A 27,751-nucleotide genomic window follows, 5' to 3' on the forward strand; every position below is an offset into this window, starting at 1 on the left:
AGGTCCCCGGGACCGTATTGTCCTTAAGCACTCTTCTTACCATCTGATCTTTCAATGTCCTCTATCTTTGGTCTCTGATCTTCATATATGCTGGAATACCGTTGGCTGTTTACTCTGTTCCTCAGATCAGCTAGGTGTTTCACTGGTGCCGAGGGGAAGTGGACTCCACTCCCACCTATCTCACCGCCATCTTCTGGCACTGCCGAAACTTTTTTTTTTAAACAAGTTATTTTTTTAAAGATTTTATTTATTTTTAGAGAGAGGGGAAGAGAAGGAGAAAGAGAGGGGAACATCAATGTGTGGTTGCCTCTCGCATGCCCCCCTACCGAGTCTGTGTCTTTACACTTCTTTGTCCCACCTCTCAAATGAGCAGAAAAGAATTGGGTTGGTTTGATTGCTGTCATGATGTGCATGAGGTGAATGACCCCTGTGTTTCACAGAGGAAAACCAGCGCCTGCTTGTGACATGCCCTGACTCAGGCAGGCTGCTACCTGCCCTCTTGGCCTCGGGGGTCCTGACCATCCAAGAGCAGAGCCTGGCCCTGCTGCTACAGCTCGCCCAGACAGAGAGGGGCCGGAGCCTGATCATCAGCCACCTCGACCTGACCCGGTAAGGCTCTGCTGGCGGGATCTTCCCTGCAGCATCTCAGGGCATCACCTGCTAAGCTAAGACTGGCCTGTCTCCCTTCTCATATCTCTGGCACAAGAGGTGGCATCAGACTTAGTTAAGGATCAATAACAGACAGAGCCTGTAAAAGGTACATTCCCTCATAATGACCTGCAGGAGGACTCCTGTCTGAACCCAATACCGTGGACAGTTTCACTTTTCCTGAGCATGCTTCCATCTCACAGATCCTGCAGACGGTATAAGCGCCAGCACTCCCAAAACCAGATTGGGAACCAACTTTCAAATAGGTCATTTAATTCTGCCCTTTCCACCTCAGTCCACGCTCAACCCTGTTCCTGCCCTTACTTTTCTTCTTCATACCTGTTTGAGGTAATGCTGTCTCACTTTGCGTATCCTTAAGCCCTTTCTGGAGCACTGTAGAATACACGTAAATAAGACACATCTCCAGCACTGTTACATGTAGCTCTTCCCAAGGCTTGAGGTGATAGGAATAGAATGTACATCTCCCCGAAGCAGACTTTATTTTTTTAAAAATCACTGAACCAGAGTGATTCTGCCCAGTGCTCTTCAGCCTAAAGATTATTAGTTCGAACATATGAAATTTCCATTTTTTATATCAAAAGTGCATATTGGCAATTTCATGTAGTTTATTCAACCTGATAGAAACAGTAGCAATAATTATAGCTCACATTGTAAGTGCTTCTTACATAATCTAAAAACAGAATTAGACCTCTGATTGTTTTCATTATTATCTTATTTAATCTCTTCTCAAGCTGGCATGTAGACAAGATAAGTGCTATTTCTCCATTTTACATAGGGGCAGGAGAGACTGCAGCTGGTAACCAAGGGTATCTCACCAGCTATCTCCAGGCCCTAAAGGCCAGCACCCACACTCTGTTCCCAGTAAGACAAACGGGCAAATCTGAAACCTTGTCAGTGGGACCTCCAGCATCTGTCCCACGTAGGTGGGGAGGCCCACTGTGTGCTGAGGACAGAATGCTTGTTAAGTCCCTAGCTCGTGGCCCAGTCACAGCCCCAGTGGCTCTTACAAAAGGTGGGGGCAACCCCCTGAAGCTCGGCCTACACAGGCAGGTGGATCATTCACAGACTTAAATCCTCAAAAACACATTTCATGTTCAAATGACTCTGCAGTCATTTCCTCAGTACCTTCATCATGTGTTTTTTATTGGTTTTGGTGTCTGAGTAAATGTAGCTATAGTTATCGGAAGCTTTTTCCCCCTAAGCTATCTTTGAATTGTTTGAGTTTCAATTTAAATTTTTCCATTGTCTTGGAGAGTGGCATTTATGAGCATCCTGTGAAGTCCTACCTACTCTCTTTAGACAGTCAAAAAAACCCTTAGCTTATTACCTTAATGTCTGCTATTCTCATTAACATCTGTCTCCGGTTAAACTGGAAAGAGATGGAATGTGTTCTCTGAAATGAAATGAGATGGTTTTAAGCAGGACAGGGATGCACACAGGTCCCATGATTTCACAAAGAGACACACACACCACATTCCTCCGAAAATGCTTTTCCCTGTGTGATACATTGAAGGACCAAGTGTACATCAGCAGGACCAAGCAAGGGCCAGTATCACTTTGTGGAAAAAGCTAGCTTTCTAGATGCAAGCGGTCTTGAGCACAGATCCTCTGCTTGTCTCTAACAGGCTTATGAGGAAGCTTAGAGGGGAGATGCATGCGTGCCAGTTAAACATCTTCCTGTTGCAATCTACAGAAGGCTCGACCCAGAGAAGCTGGTCTTGTGTTCCTCATGTGGCAGAGGAGACTAAAGATGGCCACAGCTGGTTGAGTGGTGTGAAGATATCAGAATCAAGGTTTCTGTCCTTCTTTTGACCCTGCCCTCATGGCCACACAGGCTGCTGCAACTCTAAGCACCACCTTTTCTTTAGGACAGGTGAACACCAGCCAGAGCTGTCCCTTTTATCAAGAGAAACCACTGCTTTTGTTTCCCTTTGGTCAAAATTGTGTCACATGCCACCTCTGGGAAAATCATTCTGGCATCTCTAGGGTTTCTGTGGGGTTGGCCAGCAAATAGCACACAGCACAGTAAAAATAAGAAAAGCAGCCAGTGTTGTGCCTGACACATGGTGTGAATTCAGTAACTTCTACACCCACTTTCTCTCTTCAAGGTCCGTTGTTCAGGGTCCTAAACTGACACGGAAGTGCGTTTATTGGTTACACGAGATCATTTTCTGATCCGTGGTCCATCTGCCGGGACAGCAGCTTGTCAGCAAAGCAGAAAGCGTGCTAACAAACAAGGAGATGAGAAGGAGTAGGACAGGACACCCTGTTCTCTGTAGTCCAGGTAGTACGTGCATTTTGTCACAGGAAGAGGAAGCCTCGTTGTTCATGTCTCCCAAGACAAAAGCCAGGGTGACCTTAGACTGCTGCCTCCTCATCTGGGCTATTCAGATTCATTAGCATTCATCTTCGAGAATGAGGACGACAGGTTTAAATCAGTGAAGGGAGAATCTGAACTAACTGTAAAGTAAGTGATTTATGACAGCAGGAACAGTGGAATACGCTCCCGAGCAGGATGGGGTTTTACAGAAGCTTAAAGTTACCTGGGACCTTATGAACAATCCATCCCAGCCCCACCTAGCACCCATGTCCCCTCTTGGGCATCCCAGCACATACTTACATGGTGTGCATGATGCCTCCAGGGAAGATTCCAGCATTTTCATTATATTTCTCTCCATTGATTGGGATGGGCACTCTAGTAGCTAGTGGACTGGGGGAGGGGGGGTCTTTCCCCAGCTAAGGAAAGGATACAGTTCTCACCTCCCAAGGCAGTTCCTCCCATCCAGGAGGGTTTTGTTGATGAAAAATTATCTCCTTTCACTGAATACAAGCTGCCTGCCCCATTGCAGTCTGAAACAATTCTGCCTCACTATACTGAGGCCTTGGTTGTGTCCATTGAAGGCCTACAAAATGCATCGACTCTCCCACTTTCCCATGCTTGAGGTAACCTGGTCTTTTCCAGGAAAGGCATCCTGGTTTCCCTCAGGTGATTTGACTCCCAGAACCTTTCTAGGAAAAGCTGCCAAATAATCCAGCAGCATAGATGTGGGTGACTGGAGCCCACACTCCTGAATACAAGAGCCCCATCTGATGGGCTATATTCTGCCTTTTTCTCCTGTTACTGCCTGGTGGCATTCGATCCTCTTGAGGTCATTCTTCCTCACCCTCTTCCTACCCCTGACTTGGTGTTTCCTTCTTAACCTTGTTGAGCCCCCTTTGTGTTTTCACCCTGCCAAGTCAGGGACCCCAGGACCTTACCCTTGGCCCTCCTCTCATCCATGGCCTTAATTACCGCCTATAGGCATCTCTGTCTCTTAAAAGTGCTAGAAGGAAACACACTCTGCCACTGAACATCTCCATCTCAACACCACAAGTACCATAGACTTAATAATTCCAAAGTGGTTTTTGAGACCAGACCCTCTGCCTGAATTTTGTGCCCTCATAGGTGGCATTTCCATCTAGCCAGTTGCCTAAGCCACAGTCCTGAGGGCTCCCCTGGATGGCTCCCCCTGCATCTGTAAAATAATGGTATATTGTCAGTTCTAGCTCCTCAGCATCTCCTGCATTCCTTTCCTTTGGCTCCTTTCCACCATTTCCAAGCATTCCTTCTAGGTCATTGTGAGCACCTTTCTCCACTGTACCGCTTCTTCTGCCTCCACCTTGGTTCAGTCTCTTAACCTTTAGTTTTGACAATCCCTGTTTTCTCCCAGTGAATTCCCTGCCTCCAATACTACCTGCTCCAATCCAGCCTCTGCTGTACCACCAAAGGGATCTAACGTGCACATCTGTTCTGTGATTTTCCTACTTAAAATGCTAAAATGGCTACTGCCTATAAGACTAGTTCTCCAACTACTGAGAAATATAGTACGTAGGAATCATCTGGGGACTTTGTTTAAATGCAGCCTCCTTCCTCTCAGAAACTGAAGTGGGCTTAAGAACCTGCCTTCCCCCTACACACACTCACACTCACACACACCACTACCAAGTAAGTCCTCTACCAACCACACTGGGGACATGTAGTCCTGCGGGGAAAGTACAAACTTGCCAGCAGGCCATAGAAGGCCCACCATGACCCAGCTGGCTCTGTCCAGCTCTCTGGCCTCACTTTTCCCTACCCTCTCCTCATACCGTAAGCACTAGCTGTCAGGAACTGCTAGCAGTCCCCAAGTACGCCCTGCTCTTTCACACCTCGTCACCTTTGTGACTGCTGTGCGCTGTGCCTGAAATGCTCTACTCTTGTCTCCATGTGCCTGACACTGGCCAGCAAGCTCCTTGGAGCTGGGACATTGTCTTTTTTCATCATGGTAGCCTGAGAACCTACTACATTGCCTGGCACATAGACAGTGCTCAATAGGTGGTATTGATTCAACAGTACACTCTCAAGTAGCAGCTGAAATGTCGTCTGCTCTTTGAAGCCATCTTCGTCTCCATTCTCCCACACTTCCCACCAGGTAGACTCTGTGCCCACTTTACATGAGTCCATTTCTAACATATCACCTCACACACATGTCGCTATAGGAGACCAGGTGCTTAGTGCTGCATCCCAGTACTGAGCACAGCACTCAGTGCCCTGTAGGTGCTAGTACGGGTCTGCTAGGTGGACAGATGACTCTGACTTCATCCTGGGGCCAGTCTGCCAGGGCAGCCTGAGATTGCATTAGCTTTTTTTTTTGTCAGCTCCACCAACTACTTGCTGATAATGAATTTGCAATTGCCTAGTAACCCTTCAGTCTTCTTCATATGAACCAGTTATAAAGCAGGTCTTCCAATGCTGTGACTTACACAGAGTTTCCAGCTCTGAGTGGAGGAGTTTGAGTGTAACTGTATTAAATTTCATCTAATATATTCAGCAGCCTGTCAAAACCTTGTGAAATCTTTATTTCATCACCTCCTCATTAGGGGCCCTTCTACTCCAGTCATCAGCAGATTAGTAAGCATGCCATTTCGATGTCATTTATGTGATTGAGCTTGGCCAAGCCAGAGTCACACAGTAGAAGCACCAGAAATTCCTTCCAAGTTGTCCTCTGATAATCAGTGAACTGTGGTTAAAACTGTTCAACCCCTGGGACTTTCTGTTAGGTGGTAGAGCCATTCTGGTAGGAGAGTGTCTGTCTCATTGGGGTGGGCGAGCAGCTGGGCTCCCTCGGAGGGCATGGCAAGGCCACTCCTTCAGCTTAGTTCACCTGACTGCTTCCTGGCCTCTTGCAAGGTCTCCTTTATGGAAACGCTGTCAGTTGGAGGACAGCCACTGAGGTTGTTGTGGGTTTCTTGCAGATTGTTGGGAGCCCTGGTGTCATTTCTTGAATTCTCCGATAAGAAGGCCAACTTAGCCATGGGACTGCTCACAGACTTGGCTCTGGAAGAAGGGTAATTTTTATTTACAGAAATTGACGTTTCTTCTTCAGCCTTTGTTGAAGCATCACAAGATTCACTGATTAAGAGGCTGATGCCTTTCGGGGGCTGTGGTCGGCCACCCCAGTTCCCGTACCTCTGGGGACAGGGGGACCCTGTCCGCAATGGGTTTGGAGGCAGTAACGCACTTAAAACATTACCTCTCATAGTAAGCAAGCCTACTGTGTGTTGGAGAAGCTTCTTCCCTTTAATCGGTACCCAATGGGAACTGCCTAGCAAATGTCTACTGTGTAAATGTGAGTGAGAGAGAGAGAATGCACAGTAAAACGTAGCCTCCCCTTGGGTTACTGGCAGCACTGTAGGTGACCATCCCCCCTTTTTTTGGCTTAGCTGCTAGGGAACACAGTAAAGGTCTTACATTTTTCATAATTCTTAAGTGGTTTTTTTTTTAGTGCATCTTGTTTTTTGTTTGTTTGTTTTTAATTTCCTCACCAACTTTAGGACATCTTGCTTAGAAATGATCATAGAGAGAGAGCTGCTTATGCTTCTAGACAGCCCTTGGCACCGGCTGGGAATGTACTAGCTTCTGTGACATCTAGAGACGTGTATGTGTCCGGGCCCTCCTCCTGGCTGTGATGAGGAAACGGGCTTCCACTGTTTCCTGCTGTACAGCACACAGCGTAGACTTGGAGCAAGGGGAGGGCAGGGGGAGGGGCAGGGCAGTGTGGCAGAAGCCTACAGATTCCAGCAATTTCTGTATGAGTGCCGCCTTCTGAGGTCTGAGGTCTGTCATTTAATATCAAAGGCAATTCTTCAGTCTCAGAGAAGTCAAAGCCACGGTATCTACCTAAGGACATTCTCTTTTGTTTCAGAATGAATCACCCAGGCACACTGCAAATCACAGGGGCTCAGAGCTTGTGAATCTTCACCCCATTACCTGAGACCCTGTATTTGTCTTATAGTTTGTGCAATGTAGAAATAAATCATGGCTGATGTTTTCTTAACAGATTCCAAGTCTGGTTCCAGGCCAACCTTCCAGATGTTCTCCCAGCACTCACAGGCGTTCTGGTGAGCAAGTCCCCATTTTTATCCTCTATGACAGACATTCTCAGAAGCCCGGGCAGAGCCATTGAAACACAATTTATACTCCAGAACTCCTGTTGTCTCTCAGGTTTGCCATTTATTCACAGCTGCAATTTACACAATTCTTAGTTATTAAAACAACCATAGCTGGGACAGGTGGAGAAGGCAGATGGACAGGGCTTATTACAGGGCAGAAAAAGCTGAAAGTGGACTCTGCATCTTAGGCGAAGGTGGAGAGAGTTTGTCAGTGTTCATCAGTCCCCCTCTGACCCTAAGTCTCATCTAAATGCCATGTGCACCCCTGTCCCCTGAATAAAAGTCATCTGGTCAGGAGGGCAAGTACAGGGATTGAGCTGATGAGGCAGAACATAGCGAGGGGATGGGGGCATACAGGAGAGCATGCTGTGACTCTTCCTCTCCCCAGTGAGCCACAGACATTTCAGGGACCTTCGTATATCCACAGCCCAGTATTTCAGATGTAGAAATGGAAGCTCTGAGAATGGGTGGGACTGCCTGTGTTCTCCAAGCTGGTTGGTGGTAACCCTGGGATTGAGCCCTAGGCCACTCTCTTCCATGATAAGGTGCTTTGGGGTCTACCCCCGTGTGCCTCCACCCTTTTGCCAGCACAACTGCACTAATGCCCTGGTGTGACATTGCACTCTCTGGTTCCCGGGCAATTGGGTGAACCACGGATGCCTCCGGAGATTATGCTGGCACTGTGTGCCTGCTCTCTGCACACGTGCTTTCTGTTGATTCACTTTTAGAAGAGAGACCCCAAGGTAACTAACACCTCAGCTCTCAGCCAGTGTATTGCCATCATGGGAAACCTCAGTGCTGAGGCTGCCACCCGAAGACAGATGTCTGCCTCTGAAGAATTTGGAGATGCCTGCTTGGGCCTCATGGTATTTTAGCTGTTTGTTTTTTTTTGTTTGTTTTTTGTTGTTGTTTGTTTGTTTTACCTGCTTTGGGAGTGTTGGCTTCTTAATTAGCTGGCTTTTCCAAAAACTCTGTTTGAGGGTGCTGGACCCAGTGGCTTATCCCTTCTGTAACCACAGGTTTTATGGGTAGCTGGCCTTAACAAGCCCTCCTCGTCAGGGCTCATTCACCCTGGAGAGGGTGCAAAGGTTTTCTGGTGGAGTTGTCCTGACCGTCTTTGAGCAGCTCACTCTTCTGTTTAAACACAGGCCCAGGCTAAACCAGAGTCACATGGCAGAAGCACATGGGACTCCTTGAGAGTCTCCTATACTAATGCTAACTCATAGACTGGTCTCTAATCTTCCACCGTCACTTAGGTTCATGACATGGACAATTAGGGAGTTTGAGTAATGCTGAGACCATTGCCAAGGGGAAGAGATGGCTTAAAAGCTGCAAGGCAGAAAGGTCATGGGTTACCTTGTCTTGTTTCCAAAGGCCAGGTGTGAGGAGGATGTGGACCTGTTTAGAGACATCATGTATATGCTCCTGGGACTCCTGATGAACTTGTGTCTTCAGTCCCCCTTTGTCTCTGAGGTACAATATTCTTTTCTCCCTACCTGGAACCTGGGACAACCTGATCACAATCTGTGGCATAGAACTTTCTCATTTTCACAAATAGGTAGAAGCCCATGGACTCCAGCACTGGCAGTGGGAATGGGGCAAGCTGGGTGGATGCTCTGTCACTTCCCTGAGGGACAGATGAGTCACTTGGTCAGGTATTCATTCAGAAAGCTGAGTGCTGAGTGTGCGGGACATGCCAAGCATGGTGCTGGGTCCTATATTTACAAAGTCAAATGAAATGTTGTCCCACCCTCAAGGTATTGCCCTGCAGCTAGGGGAGACATACACCACAGCAAATAAGAGCGTTGGGGAATGGGGGGAGTGGCCAGTTGTATTCGAGGGCTTGCTGGGAGCTCCGTAGAAGATCCAGAGACCCGAGCATTCAGATCTCCTTCTCCCTGTCCCCACGGTTGCAGGTTTGGGCCACAGAGGTGAGCAGGAGGTGCATGTCTCTACTGAAGAGCCAGGATGGAGGAATCCTGACAGTAAGGTTCTCCCGGGGAAATCCAGAAGCAGCTTCTCCTGTTCTCCTTTTGTTTTGGTTTAATATTAAGTCATCTTACCCTTTTGAAATCATCTTCCCTTTGAGATTCTGCCAACTCTCTGAGGTACGGGAGGACATCCTCTTCAGAATGACACCTATAATCATATAAACATCAAGTTTGCCTACAGCTTCATGGGACTTGGTAACCCCCACCCATTCCTATCTGTAGAGCCCCCTGGAATCCAGAGCCCTTTGCTGTCTGGTCTGGAATTAACAGCTTATACAGTGTATCGTATCTGATTTGTCCTATTTCAGCACATCCTTGTGCAAATGGAGCAGTCAAGTGATTTTATGTAGAATCTCTTTTTCCATAATCCACAAAACCAAACTCACACTTCCAAGCCAGTGATCCCAGAGGTTGTTTATGCATGATGGCGTTAGCCCCCTTGGAGATACAAGCTGGAATGGCTTTTTTAACTTCTATTTCTGACATCTGGATAAGAAGACTGAGAAGGCCAATGGTTAGCACAGTGCATCAGCAGAATATGAATATGGTTCAAGAAGCTATTTGCCATCATCCTAGGCTGTGTTACAAACTCACATCAGGAATCACCCCAACTTTTGCATGTATTAGGTCAGGACCCTAAAGCCTACAAAAACAATTAGGGTCACATCCAGGGCAGGTCTGGGAAACCAGCCCTTCAACAGTTATAGTAAAGGTTCTGAGTGGATCCAGTATATCCTGTTTGGAGCTGGCATGTCTAACTAACTCCCCTGAAGTCAGTTCAGACATTGTAGGGTAAGGGTTTTTAACCTGGGCTCCAGGGACATGTGGTAGGTCTTCAGTTCCCTGGAAACCCCTGCAATTGTGTAGAAAATTCTTAGTGTATGTGTATTTTCATGGGTGAGGGGCAGTATAGCTTTCATCAGATCCTCAGAAAAGATCTGTGATCCCAAAAGTGATGAGCACCATTGTTCTTGGGTGGTCAGGGCTTTCCTGGATGGTCTTAACCTAAAGGTAGGCCAATACTAGTTATATGCTAACTCTTCAAGTACACTCTTGGCCAGACTTTCCCAGGACTCTGCATGTGCACAGCTCGGTGCTGGCCAGCATGTTGAACAGTGCAGCAGCTTCTGAGGGGAATTAGATCCTTCCTTAGGGTGCTCTCCCTACAGTCTTGGGCCTGAAAGGGAGCTGTACTGTCAACTGGGGCAGTGTTCTGGCACCTGTGGGACGCAGATTAGAGAAACAAGATTGATCACATGCTAATACACAAGTTTATGAATTCTCCCTTTGGAGACCTCGTTAAAATGAGACTAAAGGCGTTAGGGGGAAAAGTAGGACCCCACACTGATGAAGTGAGCAGGTAGGAAGACACCAATGGGTAAGTAGTCTATGGAAGAGGGAAGTGTGCTGCAAGAGCGGGAATTAATTAGAGCTGGAGGAACCTTAGCACAGAGCACAGATTGAGGGGAACACAGCTGGGACGGTAGCAGGCTTGTCTTGCAGCACCCAGGAGAAGATCGAAACTTCAAAATACCAGGTGCAACAGGGCGGAAGTGAGAGATGAGGGGACTGCATGCAGCATCCAGGCATCTGTCCCTCAGGTATAAAATCTGAGCACTTTTCTTCAAAGGAACTGAAAGACCAGAAAGAAAATTTTTGCTGTCTAGTATTTGGGAGTGCCACCTTTCTACTTGCTCACTGTCAGACTCCCCATAAAGACAGCATACTAAAACATGTTTTATTGCTTTTTTCATAAATGAGCCCGGATAGCTAATGGTCACCAGACATTTCAGGAAAGCCAAACACATAAACAGAAAAACCAAGATAAACAGAAAAATCAACTCTTAACAAAATAGATGATTTAGGAAATAGAAAAAAATTAATAAATATTATTTATATACTTAGAAAAAATCAAAGTAGTATTATAGCCAAACTGTAGTAACAGCTTGCTGTTCAAAAAAGATGAGAACTGGAAGTCTCCCAGAAAATAGAACAAAAAGACAAAGATTCAGAACAGAAAAAGGAAAAGCTAGAAGACCCAGAGGATCAAACCAGGAAGTCTGCCATCTAATAAAGGTCCCGATGTCAGCACAGTGGCATGCCCGAAGTGTCCCTTCTTCCCCAGAGGTGAACGTGTCGGCCCTGGGGAAAGCTGAAGCAAGCTGGGCCTCTGGGTGCCACGGGCCACGTTGGCAGCCTGCGGGTTGACAGCGCGCAGCTGTGCTGACAACTGCAGTGCTTGCTGTCTATTACTGGGCTGTTAATGTGTTCTTAAAAATCAAGCTGCATATTTTACTTCCAATATTAATGATTATTTTTACCTCACCCTTGTTAACTCTTAAAGGTCTTCAACATATCTGAAAAGACAATCATCCTTTACTTTCTGCTTCCCCCAGAGAGCTGCGGGTGTTCTCAGCCGCACCCTTTCTTCCTCTCTGAAGATTGTCGAGGAGGCCCTAAGAGCAGGCGTGGTGAAGAAGATGATTAAATTCCTGAGGGTAAAATAACGCCGTTGGTTACAGACAGCCTCCGGGATTTCCAGAAACATTGTATTTGAGGAACAGAATTGAAGTGTTACTATTTCACCCCGGCTAGATTTCAGACTTGAGTGGGGGTTCTCTTCTGCCTGTCCACCCAGACTGTGCTCTGAACACCAACAAAAGATTGTTGAATAAATAAGTAAACTGTTTATTAGACACATACATAAAAACTGCTTACTGTTTAAGCCTAACTTAAAAATGTACGGCCTCTGTCCTGACAAAGATGGTCTGAGTAACTTCCAACCAGGTTTCTCAGGCCTCTTACCTTGCTCATTTTCCTGCTTGTGATGCTTTACCCCGTTATCTGGAGAATGTTGGCTGTAACTCCACTTGGGAGATATGTAGGGTGCAGTTACCATGTGACAAAAGGGTGTTCAAATTTTCCCTGCAATATGAGTGCAATGAATCTAATCAAGTAGGTACAACAGTTAACTAGATTCGTGAGAAGGGGTGCGGTGACTTATTCAGCTGCCCGTGGTATAGATACCCAATGAGCTGGCTCACCCGTGTTAGGGTGGTGACCCCATGGAGGACTTACTCATAAAACTCCAGGCTGTGTGGGGCCAGGAAGCATGTTCTGTTGGGGGTTGGGGCTGCTGCTGGGTCACAGGCGATATGGAGCAGGCAGGACAGTGAGCCTGATTTTGAGCTGTTCCTGAGATGGTGGCTGTTGTTTGCTCTGTGTAACTCTTGCAGAGCTGCCGGAGGCTGCTGCGTGCATGCGCACACGTGCACTTTAAAGACCTGGCACTGGGTGACTTTAAGGGTTATGATTTGACAGTTGTCACCTTCTAAAATTATCTAGGGTCTTGATGTTCTCCGTGTGGGCCTGATGGCCTTGGCAGTCAGCCCTCATTCTCAAATGGTGAAATGAACTGACTTCCTTCCCTTACTTTTTGGTAGGTCTGTCAGTCGACAGCATCTTTCTCTTCTTAGCCCCTCTCATAAAGCCTTCCACAGGTAATACTCAGGTATGCATGACAGGCCTGCATGCTGGATGTGGCTGTGTTAGAGAGGATGTGAGTGACTCTCCCCCCAGCAGGGACCCGGCCTGCTGGGCAGGAGGCACCCTCCACTCTCAGCGGGACTCTGCTTTGGAATTTCAGGAAGCCACAAGCACAATCCCAGCCGCTCACTGTGGTTTCTGGCCAAGAACAGTCCTAGGATTGATTGTATTTTTCTAATTTCATTCACAAATCTAGGCAGGAGGCCAGACTGCATCACGTTATGCCGTGAAGACACTAGCCATCTGCACTAATAGTTACCACGAAGCTCGAGAGGAAGTGATAAGACTAGATAAAAGTAAGTGACGCTTTCATTAAGCAGAGCCCACATCGCAGAACTTAAGCCATCCTTAAAGCTGCAAAGGGAACTGCAGGTGAGCGGTGAGGAGAGACTTAGCGTAATGCCGCAAACCTGGCACAGACTTCAGCAGTGTTCACCGTGTAAGATGGCATTTCATCTCCGGCCCTGAAAGCATTCAGTTAGCCTTTGGCTGCGCACAGATAGTGGGCCCAGGCTGGAGACGCGGCTGCAGAACAGTTCCCAGGTAACAGGGTCGAAGCTGGGAGCTACCTCCCACATCAGGTTAAATTGAAATTGTTTCTAAAGCATTCTGCTTTGACTGACCTAACATGAGTTCTCTTCTTTCACCTGGGGAAGGGGCAGAAACAGCTTCCACTTTTAGTGAACAAGGAGAATAATCAGATTCTGAGCCTAGCTTTAGTGTGGTAACTGAAATTGACTGCAGTCATTGGTGGCAGGGTTCCCAGCCCAGGCAGCCTGCTCACGTTCTCCTAAACACCCCGTCTGGAATGCACGGGAAGAGAACTGAGGGGGCCCTCTGTGTAGGCAGGAGTCTTTCTTCTGCGCCCTGTTGCTTGCCCTGCAGTCCAAGGTGCAGGCCCATGGCCTTGCTCTCAGGGGCTGTCAGGTGGAGAGTAGAGGTTAAGACCAGGGACTTTAAAGAAGACCCACTTCCACATAGCATTCATCCACACACCATCTGTGTTGTGCCGGGCACTGCCCAGCCTCTGAGGTATGTCAGACACAGCAGGGAGCTAGTAGCACTCAGTGAATTTTTGCAGAATGAGCGAGTGCCATGCCTTTTCTCAGAATTCCTGGGGTAGCTCAGTTTCCACTGACACCTTGCTTTTCTCATGTCCCTTTGCCAGCATCCTGTTTGGGATTTGGAGGGACCGATGCATGTTCTCCTCCCTCCCTGCAGAGTTCAGTGTTCTGATGACACTGCTCAGCTCGGAGGATGAAGTTCTGGTGGGCAACGCCGCCCTCTGCCTGGGGAACTGCATGGAGGTGCCGCAGGTGGCGTCCACCCTGCTGAAGACGGACATAGTGCAGGTCTTGTTGAAGCTCGCGGGCAGTGATGCACAGAAGACAGCCGTGCAGCTGAACGCAGGGATTGCTCTGGGGAAGCTGTGCACGGCCGAGCCAAGGTATGCTGGGGTGGCCTTGTCGGGCACATTTCAGAACAAGCCGGCCAGGGCCAGCCAAGGCCAGCCAGGGCGTCATGCTGTGGCTGAGACTCTGCCCCACAGAACCCTGTGGGGAGCCTGGGAGTCCTGCTGCCTTCCACAGAGACAGGTGTTGGACCCCAGTAGTGCCTCTTGGGAAGAAGCCTACTTCCTGAGGGAATTGGGGAGCCCCCGGGGCTCCATCCAAGAGGGAAGACTTTAATCTGACAGGGATTTGCTCCATGCGCTCACTGCCATTATCTTCTCTCCATTCCACTTCCTCATTCTCCATCCTTCTCTCCTCCTCTTTCCCTTCCTCCCTCCTTCCCATACCACCTCTGCTCTGTCCCTCTTTCTCTCTCCTCTACTTTTCCAGAAAAAGTTAGATATCTCACTTCATTTTTGTTTTGCCCAGGGCCTAAGCCTATGGGAGAATGTCCGGGAAAGGTAATATTCTCATGCTGAAGAAAACTAAAATGAGAGGTGGACAAGCCAGGGCAAGAGGCCTTTGCTTTAACTGTATGCATTACTTCTCTTTGGCTCACCCTTCGGTTCTGCTCTGGTCCTGTTCTGATGCACTGAGACACCTAGTCCTTCATGCTCCCGGAAGGCGCCCCCCTGTGGCTGCACGATGGGGCCCCAGCATACATGGGGTGGCTTCTTTGGCAGGGAGGGTCTCTGGCCTGCCTCATTCCTTCCTTCACAGCCTCGCGCCTCTGAATCCTTCTCTGTAAGAATGAGAGAGTTGGTGTGGATGACGTCTGAAGTCCTTTCAAGTTCTGTCTGATTGTTCAAATGGAAGGAAATGGATGAGATCTGTCTTCCACAGATAGCAAGGCACTTTGGGTAGCATGAGCTCAAAGTGGCAACCTGCTGAGAAGTTTCCATGAGCAGGGTGGCATTGGGTCAGCTTGTCCTTTCTGCCACTCCCAGCAAGAGTGTTAACAGTGTCTTGTGGGTCTCCCTCAGGGCTCCCAGGGCCACAGCCTGTCCCCTTTCCACCGTCCCAGCCAGATCTACCTGTCCTGGAGCTTGTTTTCTGATTCTGACAGGTTTGCTGCTAAACTGAGAGAGCTTCACGGGATGGAAATTCTCAACTCTACCATAAAGCACATCAAGGATCCTTGAGAGATGTGGTGTCTGTGCAAACACATGACTGTGTGCTCTGGCTGTTCCTGTGCTAATAAAGACTTTTCAAAATGTCCACTCCTAACTGAATACTGGTTTTCAGAGTGCTGGCCTGTAGCTGGTTTCCATTAGTAATGAGAGAGTGGGGGTCAGGCGGCTCCCATGGTGGGAACTGCACTGGCGTGCTCAGCATTCATCACACCCTCCTCATAATGTCCCTTCTCGTCTGCAGTGGCTGGACTCCAGCAAATGTAAGGCCACGTGTCCCACACTCCCTTGTAAGCAACACTTCTAGAAGGGAACTGTGTTCTGCCAACCTAATTCCCTTCCTTCCCTTTTTGCTGCTTTCTGCTGGCAACGTGCTAGAAACATCTGGCTTTCGACTGACATTTCAGCATCTTTTTTCCAGCTCTGGAGTGTCACAGACAGCTGACATCCATGGCAGCAGCCTCCTGAGGCCTGGCCTGGCCCTGTGGCACATGCTCTTGAATTCAGTGCATCCAGTGGTGGGTGGTAGCTCCCCCAGCAGGGAGTTCTGTGCAATCTGGGGAATCACTCCTGGGAGCACCACCTGGTGCTCTCCTCCAGTCCATCAAATGATGTGATCTCCCATTCTGTGTGTGAGGGGGATCTGTTTCTGCACTGAACTCTCACAAATACAGACATTTATTTCCCTAGTATACCTTGCATTCTCTCATGCCCCAAAAGCTCTGCTCACTTGCACTTTCTCCAGGTCCATTCTCAAACTGTCAGGGCCACCTCAGGACCCCATGTCCCTAAGTGAAAAGTCCAGTAAGTGACATGACTCTTCCACTTCTCAGTACACTCATGCCTGACCATTTTAGGGGAGGAGGCAGGGCCTGTATGGTATAGTGAATGCCGAGAGTCCCAGACCAAAGTTCCAAAGACGTATGGTCCTACCCTGCTACCTGGCAGCTCTGTGACTTTGGGCAAGTCACTTAACCTCTCTGAGCTCTGGTAGCTGCTTCTGGAAAAGTTAGAATAATACTGGCCCAACCTATTTTCCTACATTGCTGTGAAGATTGAATGACATTTTAGAGGTAAAGGTGCTTTGGGAATTACAAAGTGCTACACGAACATATTACCAGGCTCCATCTTGAGGGAGTTCACTGTGATGTCAGGTGGGTTAAGTCTGAGGGACCTGGGAAGGGGTAAAACACATGTTCTTTAAAGGATCAGAGGTAGACAATTTCTAGACCATGTAAGAAAGGAAATCCTCCTTCTAGGAGATTTTGTCCATCACACCCAAAGAAAAGGTTTTTCATAAGTGAGGTAGCTCTTAGGTTATATTAAGAACTTTTGCTCCTGTAACCAAGATAGATAATTGGAGCTTTGGGGAGCTGGGATGAAAGCAGCAGCGCCAAGACCCATGCACCACATGGGGCCGCAGTAAGCTCACTGGAGTACTTTGTGATGGTGCCATCACACTGTCCCTGGGTGGCAGGCAAATGACAGGCCACGGTAAAGAGGCCAGGACCTGCACGCTTAGTCTCATCATGCAACAAACACACCTCAAGAGGTTATTTAATTGCAAAGGGAGATGGCTTGATGCTAAACAGAGCACAGAGAAGAAAATTAGAGGCTGCAACATAGGCTGTTTTCAGAGAGAATTCAGTGGAGCTTTAAAAATGGGAAAGGCTGCCTGTGTACATAACCAGAAGGCTCATCTCCTCTGAGTTGAAGTTCAGGCCCCTCCTCCTCCCATCTTCAGCTGCACTCTGCCTCCCTGACTCTTGAAAATGGCTATTATACCTGGGATATCTTCTCCAAAGAAAGGGGAATGTCAAATTATGCCATTACCTTTGATTCAGAGTACCTGCTGAGAGCAGTGATCTCTGCTCTGGAGGAGGATCTGGCTGTGCCTGAGGAGCTTCCTCCTCTCCCAGGTGGAAAGACAAGTTTTACATCCTGGTGATCTCATTGCCAGTGCAGAGCCAACCCTCCTAAATCTTGACACCTCTAACACATGCTACTGCACAGGGCTCCCAGGCAGCACGGAAGACACCCATTTACAGGTTGAAGACTGGGCTCACCTCTTCACACCAGAAACCACTAGCACCATCCTTCCCACCCTCTGTGGTTCTACAAGCAAAGAAGTCAGGATGCCCGTCCCAAGGAGGATGTGGCCACATGGAACTCAATAACCAACTGCATAGGTGTTGGGTCACGATGGTAACCGGCTGTCCTAGACAATGTGATGATAGCAGTTCTAGAGGGCAGCAAGGCAGGACTGAGGGTAAATGTTGGAAGAAAATACCAGGAAGGGGCAGGACATGCTACACGAGGTCAGGATGCTACTGTAAGCACTTTCCCAAGGATTTCTGAGGACAAGAACCTGGTTTGGCGAACTGCATGAAGAATAGTTGCTACCTGGCAGTATCATGACGCCAGATGACATTTAATCCTCCACAACTTTCTTTTTATTTTTTTTTAGCAAAAATTCCATTTTGTGAATACCATGATAATAGAGACTCTCCAGAGGGCTCAGTAATTTACTTTCTTACCTGGTTCACTTCCTTCCCCCATGGGCCTGCCAACAGAGGGCCTGCAGAGAAGTCCTACTCACTCTTCACAACGACCCTGTGAGGCGTCATCTCCACTTTACAGGCAAGGAAACTAAGACAAAGACATAAAGACAATACATACTTCTTAAGCCAGGGTCACGTAGCCTGCAAGTAGCAAAGCCAGAATTCGACCCCAGCCTGTGTTTGTAACTTCTGCATGTAAAATATTCTTCTACTCACTAAATGTGTCATGAAGAAAAGTTACCTAATTTTGCTGAGCCTCAGTTCCCTCTCTTTCAAAATGGAAGCCAATAGGTAGAACTCCCCACCTATGGAGTTCTGTGGGTTGGATATAACCTATATAAAGCTCCTGGCATAGATGACTGAAAACATATAAGGCATTTACTTAATAGTGACTATTATTGTTAGGCAAGAAATTATCATGAACTCATTAGCTGTGCCCTCCTGCCCTCACATATCTGCCTGCCCTCTCATGTACTTCATCTTTATGAAGACAAGCAGTTATTTGCCTGTTTTGTTTGCCTTTCCCTCTCTCCTGTGCCTGGTGGCAATCATGAAGGTCTTTCAAGACACAGCTGCCTGCCAGCAGCTGTCTTCTCATATTCCCTCCAAGATGCCAGGCCTGACGGGTTGGGGTTCTGAGCACACCCGGGGCTCACCAGTGGGGTGGCGGTGCTCCTGGCCAGGAGCCATGGGACTTGGGTGCTGCATTTACATCAGCAAGACCTAGCGTGCAGTGCACTGGGAGCCCAGACACAGGAAGGGCCGTAGTTGCTAAGATCAATGCCCCAAAGTCCCCTCCCCAAACAGATGTTCCCCTGTCATTTGCTATTTGTCCTCAATTGAAAATCAGGAAAACCTGTTGATTCCAAGGACTGCATCTCCAAGTACATACATCAGGATATCTTTAGTTCTTTCCTCATCAGACCCCAGGGGCAGGAGTTCTACCTCACTCCAGCGGCCTGGAAAGGAGGTATGGGTAACAGCAAGACTGACAGCTGACCCAGGTGTGCCTCATCACCTCGGATGCCCCCAGTCCTGCTGCTGTGTGCCAGGGAAGCACTGGGCTGCTGTGATCTGAAGTCTGCCAGATGACTTTTTTTAAAAAAAGACCTCAAATTTGATCTCAATTTCAAAACAGCAAAATAAAGAATGGGTCCTCCCTGGGTCTGATTTTGCCCTGGGGCCAACCAAGATCAGATTCTTCTGAATGCTCTCAGGCTCAGCCCCGATTGGGAGTAGAGAGGGGCCCTTGGGTGCCAGCCCAGCAGTGAGAGCAGACTGCTGATCTGCTGTGACAGTCATCCCTTGTCCCAGGTCTGCCCAGGTCGGAACTGGGCTCCCATCGCCTTGGGTTAAAAGGATGTATTCCATGTGAGTGTGGCTGTCTGCCAGATGCACCCATTCAGCTCAGCCTGAGCATCACTCCCCCATCACATGTCTGTCTCCAGCTTCACATTTGCGCTTTTAATCTTCAGCAGCTCCATCTGGTGATTTAGATCCTCACTCGAGCCACTAGTCCACACAGACACACGCATGCACTTGCAGGCTTCATCTCTCTGCAGCCAAGAGATGAATTTCCACACAAAAATGGGTGAGTTCATGCACCATGGGGATTCAGGCCACATCAAGGCACAGCAAGATAATGAGAAATATTGGGATGGGTGGTGACGAAAAAGGCTTCTAGAATGTCCAAAATGAAAATAACTTAGGAACCATCTAATTCAGCATCTGTGTTATTGGTATCCATCTGATTTTATTTGCTAAATATAATGCAATGCTCAAAAATATGTAGCCCATGCACCTTCCCCCTCCAATTTACAAATAAGGAAATCAAAACTCCGAAAGGCCAGGTGAGCTGTCCTCCCTGTGGCAAAACCCTCTGGACCAAGGGGGCAAAGAAGAAGATTGGGACTCAGGGCAGTCACTGGGAAGCAGATACTGCAGTGGCAGAACTGCAAGCCGATGTCCTGACACTGGGCTCCCAGCCCAGCTCCACCTCCCGTCTCACTGAGCCCGTAGTTCCCCTGTCTACATAAGGTGGGGGTGGGAAGTATAATACCTACTTCAGGAGTGTGTCATAAGGGTTGATTGAGATGATTTCTGTAAAGCTCTTGGCATCCTCTGGGCACACGGTAGCCCTCAGGAAATGTAGCCACTGTTGTTGCCATTATACTGGAGTCCATTGCTTCCACGGGTGCCTCTGGATGGCCATTCATGTGCGCCCTTTTCCTGAGGTCTTAAATATGAGGATTTTCTAAATCAGAATTGGAAGGGTCCAACTTTGCTAGAGGGTGGGGGATAGAGAAGTGGGCCTCCAAGTTCAGCGTTATCCAGGACGCAGACTGGCCAGCAGAAATGGAGGGCTGGGCTGGGGAGGGCGGCTGGCGGGAGTGCGGGTGTGGTGAGGGGCATGCACAGGAAAGCATGAAGGGTTAAGACCCATATTCAGTGGGATTACACTTTGCTGAACTTGGCCCTACGTCATCATTATCAGGGGAAATAAGAAAAAGACAGGCATGGGATTAAGTTAACTTGCCTTACTGTAATGGCGTTTGGGCACGTCTCCCTGTCTCACTCTGTATCCTAAGCCAGCCTGCACAGTGAAGCCAGAATAATCCTCTTAAACACCGCTTTCATTACGCCTTGCCCCTTCTCAGGCACCTTCCCACAACTGCTGACAGAATAAAGGGCAAACTCCTCTGCCGGTGTGTGTGTATGTGGGTATATTGTGTGTGCGTGTATGTGTGGGTGTGTGTGGTGTAGGTGTGTAAAGTCAGAGTGAGAGCAAAGCGCTTTATCATTGTCTGAAATTTTGCTGATAAGGTACTCACATCTTAAACTACTGTAAGAATTATACACATTCCTTGCGCTAGGAGTAAGAGCTATGATTCATAAGTTTTAGGTATAATTTAAAATGAACATATCTATTATTACCCCTCAAATATTAATAAAACCACACATCATCCCTTTGCATATTACCACCCAGTAGGATCTCCTGAGCCTTACCTTAAAGTTGGCTTGGTTTTTGCGTCATATTCTGGCCCTACCTAAGCTGGCCACTCATCGATACTGACCCTGGGCCCCATGTCCTTGTGGGTCACCACAGTTCTCCAGCACCTCACGGAAGCCCAAGGCCTACTTGTGAATGGTGGCTCCCCACTGAGCGCTCTTTCCTTAGGCCAGCACCCCCATGTCTGCATTCATTCTGCTCACTCCCATCCTGGGGCTCCGGCTCCTGCTGTACCCCCACTTCTCCTCCCTCTAAATCCTACGCATCCTCCAAGCCCGACACAGAAAATGCAGCTGGTGCCTTTGGTTAAATACTTACTGGGTTTCAGACCCTGCCCTGTGAAGTGGGAACTATTATTATGTTCCCTTTACAGGTGAGGAAACTGAGGCAAAGAGGGGCGAAGTAACTGTTGGAAGATCTGCACCGACTCCCTCCGGACAGTCGTGCACTCGGCACGGAACCCTCTTCAGCCCCCACTCTTCGGTCGCTCTGGGACACCCTACTGTGGTGCCCTGCACTTTCAAATATTCATTTCTGTGTCTTTTTTTCTCTTCACCTAGAATTGAAATTCTACTTGGAGGACCCAGAAGACTTCTTCTGTGAGAATCCTTATGGACAACAAAAGAGAATTGGATATATACAGAAGGTGTTTGTTGACCTTACTCCAAGGGCAAGTCATTCGGGAGGGCACATCCTTGGGTCTGTGCTTGGTCGTATCCTCAAGAGCCTGTGGGTGAGTCACCATTAGCGACGGCGGCGTCCCTCTCAGTCATGGAATTATCTGTCACCCACGCCACCAGGTCCCCATCCTCAGAAAAGTATGTGGCTGCTACCACGATTGTTCCTCATCATATCCACAGGACATGGAACAGGATGGTCCCCCTTCAGGTTTGTTCTGAGCAAACGTAGGCCAAAGAGTCTCACCCAAAGATCCCACACAGACAATCCTGGTGTTTCAGGCACAGCCCTCAGCCTGGCAGCCTGTCTCCTGTGCAAGATAATAATAGCCTCACACAGGAAACTTCTTTTAACTTCTTCAAAAGGGCTCTCACGTCACTGCTTCCAGTACATGTGCACAATGTCCTGTCAGGTAATTACTACTACCTCCCATCACAGATTCAATGTTTTGTCCACAATTTCCCAAGGAAATCATGGCTAAGCCAGGACCAGAATCCAGGCTTTCCATGAACCCCACTGCCCACTTCCCAGCTCTGTCTTTCCTGCCATTGATATTCTGGCCCAACCAATTCACAGTGAAGTAGCCAGTTCTTCTCACTTGCTCCCTGAGCATGAAGGGGAAATGAAATTCTAACCCCTCTAAGGTTTTACATCTGAAAGCCTTGGTAATCCATCAACAGTCTGCTAGATAACAGCTAAATCTTTTTGCTGCAAAGGGTTACCTTCCCACACAAGACACGTGAATGGAGGCTTGGCACAGATGTGGGGATGTGTGTGTGCAGATGCCAGGCCACTTTCTCCGTGAAAATGGAGGTACTCAGATTTCCAGCCACTGCCGTCCTCCCTCAGATTGGGGTAAGGGGGAAAGGCTAGGCCAGGGTCTCTTGTTACCTCAAACAGCTTCTCAGCCAGTCATTTAAATGACAGCTTGATCCTTAAAATTTCCTTATTCATTCAGTAAATATTTATCAAGCACCTACTATGTGCTAAGCACTGTGTTAGAATATATAAAATGACTTTGGGTAAATGAATAATACTTCCTCCCCCATTTCTATTATAATAATAGTGGGGCATTATCAGGGTAAAAAACAAATCAGACACCAGCAAAACTTCCACTTGGAGCTAACACGGTCTTGGCTCCTGACCTATGTACCCCACATAAGGGATTCAGGGAACATCCACTGAGACCAGAAGTCCTCGGAACCCCAGCCCTTGGCTATGGGGGCTATCGCTTTAAAGTCCAGGTATTCAGGGTGCCTGGTGTCCTGCAAGCAAAGGGAAGCATTTAGAAGTCTTCACAGTGAACTGTCAGAGTTACAGCAGTTTATACGTGAGGGGTCACGTCTGATGAAATAGAGCATCACTATGCACTCTTTGTTTCTACTGAATTCAGCTGTGGGATTTTTTCTGAGGGCAGTTTGGAAGTACATCAGCTGAAGTTTGATCTGCCCTGTCCGTCCAATCAGCAGAAGCAGTAACTCCTTGGAGCATCAGTGCCTAATTTCTGACGAGCAGAGTTATGACCTGGTCTCATCTCTCCCTCAGATGTTTGCTGGGGGCAACTTCCTTCATTAAAGTGCTATCAGGAAGGGTCCCTAGTCCTGGGTGGACAACACATCTGAGGCTCTGGATCATTGAAAAAAACAATAAAGAGGACAATACAATAAAAATAAAAAAGAAATTAAATTTTGATGTATACCATAACATGGTAGACCTTGAAAACATGCTTAGTGAAACAAGACAGACAGAACAACAAATTCCACTTATCTGAGGTACCTAGAATATGTTCATTCATTCAGACAGAAAGCAAAATAGAGGTTATGAGGAGCGGGGAGGTGAGGGGAAAGAGACGTTATTGTTTAGTGGGTACCGAGTTTGTTGGGAATAATGAAAAAGTTTTGGGTATAGATAATGGTGATGGGAACACAGCACTGTGAATGATTGAAGCCACTCATCATCGTAATCATTGACAAATGATTACAATGGTAAGTATTGTGTAAAAAAAGGCAATAAAGAAACACATGCCTTTATTTATTTATTTGGCCTCTCAAAACCAGTGAAGAGATAAGAAATTCAGATCAGGAACTGCAGCAGGAATGGTGTTTCTGAAGTAAGGACTTTGCAGGTAGCTGGGCTGGTTTGCTGCTGTAACCGGAGTCACAAAGAAAAGAAATCACTATCTTCCGGGCTACCAGAAAATGTCATCTGTTCACCACCAGCAGGCTGGATGACGCAGTTCCAGTGGGTTCTTTCTGAGGGGCACTCTTCAACCAGCCTGGACCAAGAGCTGGAGCCCCAGCTCTGCCCTAGCCAGGCTACGACCTCCAACTGATCAGCTCACTTCTCCTGGTACAGGCCTTTGGCTTCTATTTTCTTGTAGACTTCATCACCCATTCCCCCTGTTCTGGTAATGACACTTCAATTTTTGCGGGGGAAGCACTCATCCCCCATGATTGAACCACATGATTCAGGTGCAGCTGGTTCTACCCATGGTTCCAGAAAGGAGCATGGAATCCAAGTCCTGCCAATCACAGAATGTACAACCCCCTCACCTTGGTAATTGGTTTAAAGGTGATCATGTGACCTGAAGAGTGCCAATCAGAGTTCAGCCCAGCCTTGTGCCACAGCAAAGGAGAGGAACTTTTTTTTTTTAACTGAGGTTGCTCAGAGGATAGGACACAAATTTGAAGTTATGCTGGTGATTTTACCATCTTTGAAGAGAGCTTCACTGGGAATGGAGTCAAAATAGAGAAAAGCAGAACCAACAAATGGAATTAAGGAGAACCCTGAAATCATTGAGCCACCAGATAGCTGTGACTCAGGCTGTCACTGGGCTTCCAGTTATGTGAGATGTCACTAGTACCAAAGGAGTCCTTGTCAATACTCCCCACCCTTGTCCCCTTTATGTTGTTTTAGTTCTACTTACCCTGAAAGTACCAGTGTAAATGTTAAGAGCTCCTGCCCTATTTCCCCCAGCTCCTTTCTTTCCACAACATAATATCATTCTAACATATAGTTATACTATGTAATAGAAATCAGAATATACTGTTTATGGTTTGCACTCCACCCCTTTCCACCAAAACGTGAACTCCATAATTTTTATTGATCCTGATCACTGATGTGACCAAGTACCTAGAAAAGTGCCAATACATAATAGGTGCTCAATAAATACTTGTTGTTTAAATGATTAAAATTTAGAAAAGAAAGGCATTAGGGGACTTTCAACAGCTCCAGCCTGGAGTGAAGTCTGTTTGCTCTCACCTATTTTAAACTCTCCATGTCCTGCCCTCACTCCCCAACGTTAATAGTAAAAAATACAATGACTAACAGATTTCAGTTATTAAGTACTCACTGTGTGCCAGGCACTGGGATAAGTGCCAGGCATGCAGAGAAGACAGTCTCAAAGCATACCTGGTCAAGATAGAGGGGCAGGCACACAGAGAATCACTTATCATTGGGCCTAGTGCAATGTTTGCAATACAGAGATAGGGCCTCTAGCCCAGTAAGGGACACAAGTCAGAGATGCTTTCCTGGAAGGGCTGATATCTGAGCCATCCCTTCCTCAAGTTGAAAAGAAGGCATGGCGAGATGAGCATGGGTTGTGAGTAGGGAGAGAGGATGAAAAGAAATGATTGAAACTCAGACTACACCAAAGGCTGGGGCAGGAAAAGGTGCTCTGATTCCCCCTTCACTTTTTTTGTCTGGACTGACCTGAAGACAACTCCATTCTCTGCGACCAGACGAGATTCTCTCCTGCACAAGGCCAGTACGTGCTCTCTCTCCTCTCTCTCTCTCTTTCCATCTCTCTCTCATTTCAAGGCAAAAAAGATTCACAGCCTCCTCTGCTTCCCTGTTTCCACATCACTCAATGCCATCATCTGGAAATACCCATAGGCTCTCGTCCAAATCAGTCTTGTTTCTAGGAAAAGCCAGCCCTTGTCCTCCATGCCTGCCAGCACTGTGTCCCTGGAAAGTGCTTCAGGTCTCGTCCTCAGTAACTCACTTCCTCCACTTCAAATTGCTCCTGATTCAGTGCCCAGGACCAACCACCACTCCCTCCTCTTTGAGGTCATCCCTGAATAACTCCTTCCAGAGAGAGTCGATAATTCAGAGCTGGATGAAATCTAAAGGGATCTCTTTTCCTGGCTCAAAGCTCCATCTTCTTGACACCCTATGTGTCAAGTTTCCACACTTGGATGCAAAGTTACCAACAAATATATAGTTTCCCTCTTACTTGTGAAAAGGGCTTTTGACAGTACAGAGACACATTGATTTCTTTCCAGTCATAAAAGCAAAGACAAAGAGTCATGTCCCCTGTGACTAAGGAATCCTGAACTTTCTCCAGAAGTCAAATTTGATTGAGCTAATACAGACTTCTCCGCAGGCACAGCTTCCAGAGATACCTTTCAGCCTCAGGCAAAATCCTGATGAGTGTAATATTGGTCAAAGTTCCACTTTCAGTCCCAGCCCACCCATGCTCACACTTGCGGGGGTGATGGAGGATGGGGGTGTCACTGACCACCTACAGCTGGTGAGCCTCTTGCTTCCTCCTAGTTTTGAGGCCCATGACCCTACCACCACACCTGGATAAACCTCACAGTCTGAGGGTCCATGTTCTAGTTTATCAAGGCCCTTCTGGCTATATTACAGTGTTAAGACTATGTGCCTTCACAAAAGGCAAACCAGGTTCAAATCCTGGATCATTTAGTTACCAGCTAAGTTACTTAGCTCTGCTAAGTCAGTAAAAATGGGGATAATCATAGTACCTACTTCAGAGGTTTAGATTGAATGAGGTAATGCAAGTTGATCACTGCAGATGGAGTGGCACAAAGCAAAGACTCAGTAAATGGCAGGTTTTATTATTGCTTCGGTTCCAAAAGCCTCGCCATCAATTTCTTCTTATTCATCAGAAAAGTCCTTTGCTTAGAAAATCATATTTATAGAAAATGCACAAAGCATTGTAAACGATCACAAGGAATCTGACTGGAGGAGGTCAATGGTGTTGGACATCTCCCCCAGGGAACAGGAATTCTTGGAATTCTCAGAAACTTAACTTCTGGGAATCTTAACTGCCTGCAGGTCTTAGCAGCCTGGCTCTGAGGTGTGAGCAGAAGTGGACACTGTAAGGGAAGAGAGAAACTCATTGAGACTAAAGAAGACCCTGCAGAGAGGTGAGAGGGTCTGCCAAAAGTCAGCCTCTACCCCCTGAGTTTCACCTTCCCATTCATTCATTCAGTCAGTCAGTCATCATCAAATATGATGTGAGCTCCCTCCTACCTGCCGAGTGCTGAGGATACAGCAATGAACACCACAGACTATGATTCCTGTCTACAAGCCAACATTCTACTAGTCTATTTGAGGTTTTTTGACATTTAAGAGTTCTATGCTGATGCTCAGGCCACATTCCCAGGAACTTAACTAGTATAGGGTGGAGAATCAACATTGATTAAAAAAGAAAAAAGAAAAAAAGTGTGTTCTTCACAACCACCAGATGGTGAAAAACCAAAGAAACAGGCAAAATCTTTTCTTGGTTTCTTTTACTGCAAAGTAGTCTGATTCCCACCCCTAAAGAAATAGAAAAGAAAAAAGAAAAGTTTACTAACAAAATACAAGAAGCATGATATCAGTCACATATTAAAAGTTCCTTTCTTTTTTCACACAGCTAGCAAGATTCCAACGCCTCCTGTTGCACAACCTGAGAAACTGCCTTTTAGTCTTTAGGTCCTTCCCTAGTCCCAGCTCTTCCTGGCTCACACCCATCTGGGAAGGGCCCCGGAGGAAGTGGGAGGCTGGCTTGCCCCCAGATACACAGCTCTGACCATTCACAAGGTTGACATATGGGGGTTATTTTCCTGCCAGGGTCCCCCCTAAAGGGAGTCACAGGGTATTTCTTCACGTCTCTCTACCTAATCTATTATTAAATTGAAAGGGTAATATTTAAATTTGCAGTCCCTTTGTAACTTCTAGAGAAGGTATTGACCATGACCTCTTGGGTTCATTGATGGGCTCTAAGCCTGATGAGGCCCAATGGAAGACTGAGGTTCTCTAAAGCCCTAGCCATGGCCAAGCATTTTTGCTAAGCTGCTTGAAATGAGAGAATTCTTGGGACATCTGGTTCTTATTCTGCTATGGACCCAATTCAGGATCACAAGCATCCAAGTTTACAAAGGACCTGTGGTCATAATTGTGACAATGAGAACTGTCTTTCCTGAAACACAGGGCTTCCGTTTCTGGTTTCTTGACA

The 27,751-nt window shown here is 47.3% G+C and overlaps 1 protein-coding gene across 8 annotated transcripts in view; it reads left to right on the plus strand.

The window, feature by feature from the left end:
* Positions 1 to 15,346, plus strand: part of TTC12 (tetratricopeptide repeat domain 12) — a 53,038-nt gene extending 37,692 nt beyond the window's left edge. For 7 of the 8 annotated variants that reach the window (XM_071221490.1, XM_071221484.1, XM_024570832.3 and 4 more), the window contains 10 exons: positions 441 to 609; positions 5,944 to 6,036; positions 7,029 to 7,089; positions 7,869 to 8,006; positions 8,515 to 8,613; positions 9,057 to 9,125; positions 11,528 to 11,629; positions 12,874 to 12,973; positions 13,899 to 14,124; positions 15,195 to 15,346. In XM_071221490.1, coding sequence (XP_071077591.1) covers positions 441 to 609; positions 5,944 to 6,036; positions 7,029 to 7,089; positions 7,869 to 8,006; positions 8,515 to 8,613; positions 9,057 to 9,125; positions 11,528 to 11,629; positions 12,874 to 12,973; positions 13,899 to 14,124; positions 15,195 to 15,270 — 1,133 coding nt within the window. In that variant the 3' untranslated portion in view covers positions 15,271 to 15,346. The remainder of the gene's footprint in view (positions 1 to 440; positions 610 to 5,943; positions 6,037 to 7,028; positions 7,090 to 7,868; positions 8,007 to 8,514; positions 8,614 to 9,056; positions 9,126 to 11,527; positions 11,630 to 12,873; positions 12,974 to 13,898; positions 14,125 to 15,194) is intronic. The other variant, XM_071221489.1, reaches the window with a different exon arrangement.
* Positions 15,347 to 27,751: the final 12,405 nt, after the last annotated feature.

This window comes from Desmodus rotundus, chromosome 5 (genome assembly GCF_022682495.2).
Source record: "Desmodus rotundus isolate HL8 chromosome 5, HLdesRot8A.1, whole genome shotgun sequence".
NCBI classification, from domain to species: Eukaryota; Metazoa; Chordata; class Mammalia; order Chiroptera; family Phyllostomidae; genus Desmodus; species Desmodus rotundus.